At 27.3% G+C, this 12,362-nt stretch overlaps 1 protein-coding gene across 1 annotated transcript; it reads left to right on the forward strand.

The window, feature by feature from the left end:
• Window positions 1-11,378: 11,378 nt before the first annotated feature.
• LOC131639779 (uncharacterized) lies at window positions 11,379-11,912 on the forward strand. The gene has a single exon (XM_058910261.1). It carries the CDS (start codon window positions 11,379-11,381, stop codon window positions 11,910-11,912), a length of 534 nt encoding a protein of 177 aa, XP_058766244.1.
• The last annotated feature ends 450 nt before the right edge of the window (window positions 11,913-12,362 follow it).

Consider the following 12,362-nt stretch of genomic DNA (forward strand, 5'->3'; position numbering starts at 1 on the left):
TAGTAAATATTTGCAGATACCTTAACTCGTGTGTTATCCGTTTAACGGATACCCACACGAATATGAACGGATACAAATATCATATTTATTCAACGGAACGAACACATATATCATATTATACGCCTCCATGAATATTTATTTATTTATATATATCATATTATACGTTTGATTATTACATGTTGCTTCTAACCACGAGATACTCATTTGTAACTTATCCAAACATTGCCATCTAAGAGCATAATAATCTATAAGGTTTGCACCTCATATGAATTTGGGCCTAATAATAAATTAAGGGCCCGAAAACTACAAAACCCTAGTTGAGAACTATAAAAGGAGAACTTAGCTTATAGGAGAGGGATCAAAGGATCACTACTAAAACACATCCTAAAATCCTAGGTAGTCATCCATAACCAATAAAAAGTTATAGGATTGTGTTCTAGACCATAACAAAGTTACAACTTGTTGAATTATAAAGTTAATCCGTAATTTTATAATAACTCTCAGACAATGATTCATTTTGCTTCAAACAATTACACACACAAAAATAATAGTTATTAATTTCTTGACTATTAGTACGAAATAAGCATTTTTTTCCTTAGTTATGAATTTTTTGACTACTACGAAGAGAAGAGTGTTAAGTCAGACAATGATTTGTACATAACATTAGTAGTTAGAAAAATGTATGTAAAACTAAAATAAAAAATAAGGATAAATTGCAAGGAATAAAGTTTGATTGATTGATATCTTTGAAATGATATCTACAATAAATATTGAGACAAGAGTAATAAAGCCAAATCCTACCATGCATGACATTGGGTGATACCAAATGTGTGATTCGGCAAAAAAAACTCATGTGATGATAGTGTGGCAAACTGTGGTATGCTATTTATTGCCTGTCCAATATTACCCCAATAAATAAGCATAAAAAAAATTAATTCAAACAAACTATAAATTTTAACAGACCCTTGGCTTGTTTTTGTGATATCATAATTGGTTTTAAAATCATTACATTGATAAGAAACTAATAATGTAGGTTGAAATGGCTATTTCATCTACAATATAAAGGGGGCTATATAATTGACCTGACTGAATCTTATATATTTATTTGCAAGATCTGTCAAGTTGGTGATTTGTAAACTCCTAAATTGATATTGCTAGAAGACTTTTAAAAATAAAATAAAGGTTTTCCATAATGCAAGACATGTTCTTTGGAATGACCATTAGATTTGTCTTTGTTTGAGGCCTATTGGGCATTGATTTTACCAATGTTTTTAGAAAGAGTGTGGATTCTTTTATACAATATCAAATTGTTTAATGGGTAGAAAGTACTAAGAAGTGGCCATACTTTGATGGAAAAAGGCAAATAATCTAGTGGCTTCAACTTCTAAGGTACCTTAATTAGTCAATCAAGATGACCTAATATTGCAGTTTAAGATATGGGTTTGGACCATATTTCTTTACACAAAGTACACAAACTCCATCATCCATGGCCCTTTTTTTCAAACCTATATTAAAGGGGAAAAGAAAGACTAAAAGATAAGGAAATTCACAAGGCACCAAATTAGTCAAATTCATTAGATACCCACTATGTATCATGGACGCACTATTTGTCATATTATCTTGCTACATTTTCAGCTATTACATTTATTTATTTTATTTTGGAGAACAAAATGTAAGCCATGTTTAGTAAAATAATTATAGTATATAGAGTCAATTGTTAGTGGATGAACGACAATTGATGATTTTGGAAATTTAATTTATAGCATTTGATAAAATTAAGAGTTGAAGTAACCAATAAATATAAAAAAAAAAAATTGTAATTAATATTTGTTTATTTACGTATTTGTGCTTATGTCTAACATAACTCTCTTTTATCATTCGGATTTGAGACCGAATAAACATAAAGTTATGAAAAAGAGTGATTTAACATAGATAAAGAAAATTGACTCAAAATATTGATAATCAATTTGGTTTTATGCTCAAGAAGTCGATCATGAAAGCGATCTATTTACTACGATGTGTGATGGAGAAGTATCAGATGAATCAACAAGACTTACACTTAATTTTCATTGACTAAAAAAATGCGTACAGTATAGTGCCTAGAGAGATTTTGTGGAAAACCCTAAAAAAGAAAGTAGTTAGGATTACGTATATTTAAGCTATATAAGATATGTATAAGGGATATCGAATAATGTGCAGACAAAGAGTGGAGAGAACATTGAGATGTATGCTTTTTGCATATGAAGTAGTGTTACTTAAAGAGTAGAAATACAATTTAAATAGGAGATTGAAGACTTGGAGATGGACCTTAGAAACATATGACTTATGACTAAACAGAAGTAAGATAAAGTATATGAAATGTAAGTTTAATAAAAAAATGAAGCGTTCCTAACTTAGAGGTAAAAGTTGGAAATCATATCATACAACAAGTCACACGATTTAAATATCTTGAGTCTATACATTACATATGAAAAAATAGAAGGGAATGTTAACCATCTAATTCAAGTTTGGTGGTTGAAATAGAGGAGGACCTTACAAATTTTATATGACACAAAAGTACCGTTCAAGTTGAAGAGAATTTTTTTATCTAACATCACCAAAATTTGTGACATTGTACGAAATATAATGTTGTGTGGTAAACAATCAACACATGAATAAAATAAGTGTATAAGAGATGAAGATATTGTGTTGAATGAGTGGTAACACAACGAGATAAAATTATAAATGATAATATTAGAAAGAGTGTTGGATAATGCCTATATAAAATTATAAATGATAATATTTGAAAGAGTGTTGGATAATGTCTATAATAAAAAATATAGTGGAAATATATTTTTGCGGTTTGGATATATAGAAAGAAGACTTGTAAATTGTATCGTAAGAAAATTAAATTTTATAGAAAAAAGTTAAACTTTTAGAGATAGAGAAAGACGTAAAAATATTATGATTCTATTTATAAGTTTGAAGAGTAGAGAAAATGAGAGCTTTAGACGGAATAAATAAATGTTTATTATTAAAATATTTCTAATTAACAAAATATTATAACACTGTAAAATATATTTAAAGAATTTATTTATATTTTTTTAAATCTTCCAGAATCGTCATCTAATATAATTTTTGAGTCCCTTCAAAACTAAAAGAATTTTATATTATAAATAAAAATAAACTCACTCAAAACCATCTTCATCCATATCCCTATGTTTGTTCCACTTAAGTTTCTTTTTTCTTTTCAAAATCTCTTTTTTTTCCAACAAAATTTTTAAATAAAACTTAAAAGGATTTTTGTCTGTTTGGTAAAAAAATAGCGGTTGACTGATAAGCTAGTTTATAGTTTATAATTGATGGTTGATGACTGATAGCTTATAGCTAATGGTTGAGACTAATAGTTGATAAGCTAATTGAAATGTGAAGTGTTTTCACTAAAATAATAAAGAGAAAAAAAAACAAGTTATAAGCTATAAGCTAAAACGCTATTTAAAATAGTGTATGAAAAATAAACTATAAGCTCGAGATAAAAAGATCGCTACATAACAAATTTAAATTATCATATGAGCTTTTAAACTATAAGCTATAAACTCAAAATTGTGTTTTACCGAATTCAGCAAATCATTTAATATAATAAAGCAAAAGGAATATTTTGGCAAGTTTGCCAAATGTCACTCCCTTATGCATTCTAACAATTTCTTTTAATTCTATTTATAGTAAATTTTATTACTTCTTTATTTATTTATTTATTTTATTTATTTAATTATTTAATTATATTTACTTAATTATTTATATAATTAAAATTGTTTGAAACACATGAAGTTGTTATTATTATTTTCAATATTGGAAATCTCAACTATCCCTTATCAATTGGAAATCTCAATAATCCTTTATCAATGATACTTTGTTTTTATTGGAGTGCTTGAACCATTGGGAAGATCAAACATCACTCTTTATGTTTTGATTCTCACGTTTGGAATTTATTGGGCCAAAAATTAAGCTTGCTCATTCTGTTTTGATTCCCACGTTGGGCCAAAAATTAAGCTTGCTCATTCTGTTTTGATTCCCACGTTTGGAATTTATTGGGCCAACAATTAATCAATGCAAAGCTGCCCAAATTCACTCATTCCTCATGCTATAAAACCATACCTTCACTTTCTTGAAGTCATCTAGAATTCTCATTACAAACCTCTGCCAAAATCTTCCATCAACTAATCCAAATTTGCTCAACCATTCACCATATACCCTCTTTTTGTGGGTTGAGGTATTTTTTTTTGTGGGTTGAGGTATTTTACTTATGTTTTGATTGTTAAATCTATAGAGAGAAAAAGGCTGAGAATTAGAGGAAATGGGCGCGCATAGGATTTTTTTATAATTGGTATAAAGGCAAAAAAAATTAATATTTATTTTATTATGTTCCAATTAATCTAATTTAACAATTATTTTTTTGGAAATGGTCCATTATCAAAATTTGATGGATAATTTTAATTATTTGGAGTGAGAATATTTATAATATTTCCCTCTAATTTTTATAACGCAAAACAAACAAACCATTTTCAATTCTCTTTTTCTTTTTATCACATTTTCTTAATCCGTATGAGAAGCTCAATTGCCATAAATAAACAGATTGAATAATAAATAATTTTAATAATTGATTTTAATATTGAAGAAGCATATAGTTATTTATTTAGTAAAATATTTTTCTATGATTTATTATTTTCAATAAAAAACCATAAATAATTTAATTTCAAATTTGTATAACTTATTTAAAAAAAAGGTGTTAAAAGTGTGATTTGTCACATTCATTTTAAATTTAAATTCCTGATTTTCAATTTAAATCCCATTATTAAGGAAACATTTAATAGAAAAAATGAATATTTAGAGTTGATGCGAGAAAGTTTTTGATATGGTAATAGAAGAAATAAATTTTTTTTTTTATTAACCATTTTTCGTGAGTCATAATTATTTGTCCGATCATATAAAAAAACGTTTAAGGCAGTAATAATGATGAAGTCAATTTTATTTTTTTAATTTTAATAGTAGATAATAGAATGAAAAACATAAAATTAAATCAATATAGATTAAAAACAAATAATGCACTTACTTAAGAAAATATATTATAAATTTTAACGCTAATGTTGTACTTAAATTTGACAATAGCAATTTTATAATTAGTATTAAACAAAAAAATATATACTGATTAATAGAATAAAAAATATATGATACAAAAATATCTCATTTTATTTAATACAAACTAAATAATTTTTTTACGATTGTTATGATACACAAATGTGTTACACGGACAGATTAGTCCATAGATTTAATAAAATAAATATGATTGTAATAGTAAATTACTTTATTATCATTATTACGTATTACTATATATAATAAAATATAGTTAAAAAATCAAACTCAAAGGAAAAAGATTTAAAAATAACGTGGAGATTCTATGGTGCATGGGTCCTCTAAAATGGTAACATTTAAAATAAAAGTTGTTATAATATTTGTTTTAAGATAATATGATGTATAGAAACCACGATAATTATATATTTAATTTATTTTATTATTTTATTATGTATTAAATATTTATAAGAAAGATGAATAAATGTAAATGTACAATATATGAATTTTATTTGTTAATGTAAATTCATACTATATGAATCTTATGTACCTTTGTAAAAAACAATTCTTAAATTTAAAACTTGAGTCAATAAATAAAAATTATTCTTAATATTTGAAAAATTCCATCTCAAAAGTCAATATTTTCGGAAAATAAATGAATTGTCAAATATTTTTTATTTCTATTTTTTATTGAATCTTTGAAATGAGAGAAAATATTTTTATTATGTATAAAATTTTATTGAATCTTTTTATCCCGTGCCTCGCACGGAGACGATCCAAAGCTGTGAGTATACTAATCATTATATGGTTATTTTGAATTTCATTATAGTCTTACTGATCGAAATCAATCATACTAAATTTAAACATGTGCCTCGCACGGGTATACACACTAGTATATTATAAATAAGAATAAACTCACTCAAAATCAAAACTATCTTCATCCACATACCTCCGTTGGTTCCACTTAGTTTCTTTTTTCTTAATTCTTTTTTTCTTGATATTTTTAAATAAAGGTTAAAGCTCTCTTCAAATTTGAAGTAAAGGAAAGATAAAGTTTTAAGATGAAGAAATTTAAATAAAAATAAAGAAAATATTAATATTTTTAAAATAATAATTTTTTATAAAACGATAAATAATTGTATATCATTCACATATTTTTAACATTTAGAAAATTATAATAATATAAATTATATTTAAAGAATTAATATAATTGTATATCATTCGTTAATTTTCTATAATTTACCCCCTAGGACCCCTGTAAACTTGTTTTTTTTTATTTACTCCTGATTTTTCACTGTTTTTTACACGCTTAGGGGGTACCTTAAAAATATAGGGGGTAATCCAAAAAAAAAATTAATAGGGGGGTAATCCGAATCTCGCCTATATGGTAGGGAGTAAATGTCTATTATCCCTAAAATTAACGAATTGAATATTAATATATATTTGATAGAACATATAATTAATCCATATAACCTGCTCTATTTAATAGGATAAAACATTCTTGTTCTTGTATTTATTTATTTTCAATTAAAATAATAAATTTAAAATTGATAAAAATAATAGAAAAAAATTTAAATAACCAGGTTTAATAAAAAAAATACTATCGAGAATATGTTGCTCCTCAGCCTGATATTTGTTTAATCTCTGATAGGCATGCTTCTATTGAAAGTGTTTACAACAATCTAGCGAACAGATGGCAACACCCACCATCAACACATGTCTACTGTATTTGCCATATTGCCCAAAATTTCATGCGGGAGATCAAGGATAGGCACCTCCTGAAAACACCGGTCAATGCGGGATATGCGTTTACTTAGCCTGCATTCTAACATTATCGGAGTGAAATTGTTTTGTCAAATCCGGATGCGGGAAGTTGGATTGATAACCTTTCCAGAGAGAAATGGACCAGGGCTTACGACAACGGCGTGCGATGGGGCCACATGACAACAAATCTAGTAGAATCCATGAATGGTGTTTTTAAGGGCATCAAAAACCTTCCAATCACTGCACTGGTGGAGGCAACCTACTTTAGGATGGCTTCGCTATTCTCAACAAGAGGTCAAAGGTGGAGTGCTGTTAGAGAATCAGGTCAACTGTTCAGCGAGAGTTGCATGAAATTTATGAAAGAACAATCTACTAAGGCCAACTGTCATTATGTAACTGCTTTTGATCGATTTAACCGCACCTTCAGTGTTCGAGAAACAATTGACCACAATGAAGGATTGTCGAGACAACAATATTGGATTCTACTAGATGATCATTGGTGCGGCTGTGGTAAGTTTCAAGCATTTCCTATGCCTTGCTCGCATGTTATATCAGCATGTGCATTTGCACACCGAGACGCATTATTATCGCTACTATCTCCAATTTACAAGGCTGAGACATTGCTCCAAGTATACAGTGTGGCATTTCCAGTGGTGGCAAAGGAGGATTATTGGCCTGAGTATGATGGGGAGATAGTATGGCATAATGACACGATGCGACAAAATAAAAAGGGTCGCCCCAACAGTACTCGCATTCGAACCGAGATGGACGTGCATGACAAAATGGAACAAAAATGCAGCATTTGTCGTCAACTAGGGCACAATAAAAAAAATGTCCTAGCCGTGGAACAACCTCATCACATGTTTAATCAAGTTTGTAACATATTTTTACGATAATGTATCGACTTCGTGTACTCGACTTTGTAACATATTTTTTATCAATAAACTCTACTTTATTAAACGCAGGAATCGACAACACAAACATTAATTAGGGTTAATAACAATTTTACGAAATCGGCGTATCGGATAATTTTACGAAAATCAAAGACCGGAATCGAAAACTTTGCGCAAAATGAACAAAATGGGGTATTTTTTTTTAAAAATAACTCAAACACATAGGAGCCATTTAAAATGGCGCCTATGTGTAATCTTCCCTTCTTATGCGCCATTTGGAATGGCTTCCCCTATTTCCCATAATGTTTGCGCCATTTCATATGGCTATGTCACAAACAATGCGCCAAATGGTTTGGCCCATACCCCTAGGGGGTTTGCCAAACCTAGACACTTTTGTAAATACTTTGAAAACATGGTTTTTTTTTGTATTTTTTTATTAAACTTGGTTATTTAATTTTTTTTTCAAAATAATAAGTTAAATTATTAAATATAAATTATAAATTAATGAAAATAAATAATTATCAAACATGTTCATTTTAATTATATAAACTTATAAGCTATACGCTGAAAATTTTAGTCTTGTGTAAGAATTGGCAAATAGACATGTTCGTCCTGTTTGGGCCAAATCCACAAAAACTCGCAAGAAAATAGGACAGAGCGGGAAAGTCATGAATGAGGATGCGGGAATAAAAATATTGGTCCTCCCCGCAAAAAAGTGAGGATGGGGCGGACTAAACCTGCGGGCACGACACTTTTTAAGCTTAAAATAAAAAATTTATGTTAATGCACGTGTCTGCAAAAGGTCGTATAAAAAACAGAGTAGGACAGTCACACTATATATATATATATATATATATATATATATATATATATATATATATATATATATATATATATATATATATATATAGGGTGTGTTTGTTTCAAGTTATGAAATAATATTCCTTGGAATCATATTCCTAGGGTTTTTATTCTTAGGAATAATATTCCTATCTATGTGTTCGGATAAAAATAATATTTCCTTGGGAATGTTTACATATTTTATTTAATTTTAAAATTATAAAAAATCAAAATAAATATTAATGTGAATACTAGTGAGAAGTTGTAGTTAATTAACTTTATTCCCATGGGAATGTTGGATTCCCACTTTTTATACATGGGAATAAATATAAGAAAAATCATATGTAAAATAATTCCTGGGAATAAAAAATACCTGGGAACAATTTAAAAAAAACATGAAATTATTGTATTTCCCATGTCATATTCCTAGGAATATATTTTCTATCCATGAAACAAACACACCCATGTATATTATATATATATATATATATATATATATATATATATATATATATATATATATATATATATATATATATATATATATATATATATATATATATATACGAGAATCTGAGAATGAATCTGAACCATTGAATTTTAAAATAAATGGTGGAGATTATGTGTGAATATATATGGGATGTATCAAGTATAGTATTTTTTAAATAGAAGATAAGAGGATTAAATTTTACATATTGGATTAGGTATTTGATCTTGATGAACAGTTATTGTCTATGCTTGCACATGATTTCAGCAAGACCAAATATCCAATCTAATGAGTAAAATTTAATTCTCTTATCTCTTATTTAAAAAATCTCCTACTTAATACATATTATATATATATATATATATATATATATATATATATATATATATATATATATATATATATATATATATATATATATATATATATATATATATAATTTTACGAAGTCCTTACTAATAACTACAACATTGGGCTTTGAATTATTGAGTTCAAGATTCATGTGGTTATGTCACTAGCTTCCTTAATCACCGTCAATTTAAATCAAACATAAGACCTAACAAAAACAAGCCAAAGCATATTAAAAATGGTGGGACCCTAAATCAAGTGTAATGGCTTAATCAACGGTGTTGATTTGGTTTTGTGACAACAAAATAGTCTCAAGGTAATGCTATCCTATGTTTATTCTTCTTTTTAACCCATAAAAATCCACCAAAACTAATCAACGTCACATCGTCACACACAAGAGAGAATATAAAAATATGAATGAAAAAATAATTCCAATTATCCATTTATCATGTCATTAAAAAAAGTATATTTTAATCGGATTTAGATATTTAATAATTATTATGACTATTCTTAATATTATTCAAATAATTATCTTATTATCGTATTTGAACACATTTAATTATTTGGCTAGATGCGCAAGATATGATAAAGACTCACATGATAAGATTTAATAAAACTTATTCTGTCATGTATTTGATTAACATATGATACCAAGTATTGCAATATATATATATATATATATATATATATATATATATATATATATATATATATATATATATATATATATATATATATATATATATATAGTTTTTTTTTGTCAAATTTACTTTTATAAAACAATTATATATTTTTTAAATTACTTTGTAAAATATTTTAAAATTTATAAATTGATAAAAAAATAATTTTATATGTTTTAAAAAGAAACTCATGAACTCTACTGAATAAATAAATGTAGTTTTTTTTTTATAAATCAAGAATTCTATTATATATATTACATAAGTAAAATAAAATAATATATAATTTGACAAAATTACCCTTGTAAGAAAATATATCTAATTTGATAAAAATATTTGTATTTTTATCTTTAAAATTTTAATGTATATTTTATTTTAAATATTTCAATTTATTAAGTTTTTAATTTTTTATATTATATAATGTTACAAAATTACTCTTATGACAAAATAATACATATTTTTTAAAAATTATTTATTAATATTATTAAATTTAAAATCAAATTAATCTTTATTTATATTTTATCATGTTTATTTTTTATTTTAAATAATATTTTATAGGATTAAATTAGTAAATTATTTTCTTATCCTATCTTGTTGGATTCTAATTCAACTTATATTCAACTTATATGATTTATTTATTAAAAAATTATTGTTATTTTTGTAAAATTACTTCAAATTTTAAACTTTATTAATTATTTTTGTATTATAATATTTTTAATCATTTTATTTAATTATTTTTTATAAATAATAAATAAACAATAATTATTATTGAATAGTTTTTTTTTTATTGATTATTATTGAATAGTTTTATTAAACCAATTTTATTGATATTTTGAAAAAAAAATACTTAATTTCAAGGATGGAAGTTCAAACTCAAAGCATTATATTTTTTCACTTTTAAAAAAGTAAATTTTGATTATTAGATTAAAAAAATATACGTTCGGTCTTTGTTCCAGAGGAGATGATTCAAGATCATATCTTGCTAGCATATGAACTCTTAAAAAGTTATACTACAAAAGGAGGAGTTTCTAGATGTATGATCTTAGTGGACATACAAAAAGCTTATGACACAGTTGATTGGCAAGCCCTAGAAATAATCTTAAGATAGATGAATTTCGCACAAAAGTTTATCAGGTGGACTATGCTAACTGTCACCACTGTTGCTTATAGGTTCAAAGTTAATGGTCATCATAATAATTTGCTAAAGGAAAAGAGAGGATTGAGGCAAGGGGACCCCTCTCCCCTCTTCTCTTCATCATCATCATGGAGTACTTGAGTAGGGTATTACAAAGGCTCAAAAGGATCCCTGATTTCAATTTCCATTCTAGATGTGAGAAGCTTAGTATTATTAATTGGAGCTTTGCTAATGATCTGTTGATTTTTCCCAGAGGTGATACTAGATCTGTGGCTCTGGCAATGGAAGCTTTTGAGGAGTTCTCCCAATCTACTAGCCTTGTGGTGAACCCATCCAAACGCCAAGTCTACTTTGGAAGTTTGGAAGATGACACAAGGCAAGCTATACAAATTCTCACCAAGTTCCAAGAAGGTAGTCTCCCTTTCAAGTATCTTGGCATCCCTCTCACTAGTAAGAAATTAACCAATACTCACTGTTTGATATTAATGGATAAGCTGGTAGCTCGTATTAGACATTGGAGCTCCAAACTCCTCAGTTTTGCTGGAAGGATGCAGCTTGTTAACAATATACTTTTAGCCACTACATACTTTTTGATGCAATTTCTCCCATTGCCCAAAAAAATTATACACATAATTGAGGCTTTATGTCGGTCCTTTCTATAGAGTGGTAGTGACAACATCACCAGAAAATCACCAGTGGCCTGGAACAAAGTATGCGGACCCAAACATGAAGGAGGACTTGGTATGATATATCTAAAAGAGTGGAATCAAGCTAGCATGATAAAACTCCTTTGGAACCTCAGTGGCAGGAAGGATAATATATGGATACATTTTGGGTTAATTGCTACTATATAAATGATAATATTGTTATTGTGCCTCTCAAGTCCAACTGTTCATGGATCTTGAAAGCAGTACTGAAGCAAAGGCAGCTCCTCAACCAGTTGCAGCTTTGGCCTCAACTGCAACAAACTCACAAGTATCAATCTAAACAGATTTATTTGAAAATCCTGGGTGCACAACAACGAGTTGTTTGGTACAATATAATAAACAACAACCACGTGAGACTGCGTGTAGTGTTTACTGTGTGGATGGCTTTCCACAAATGTTTGGCTA

Source organism: Vicia villosa, linkage group LG1 (genome assembly GCF_029867415.1).
Source record: "Vicia villosa cultivar HV-30 ecotype Madison, WI linkage group LG1, Vvil1.0, whole genome shotgun sequence".
In the NCBI taxonomy this organism is placed as follows: Eukaryota; Viridiplantae; Streptophyta; class Magnoliopsida; order Fabales; family Fabaceae; genus Vicia; species Vicia villosa.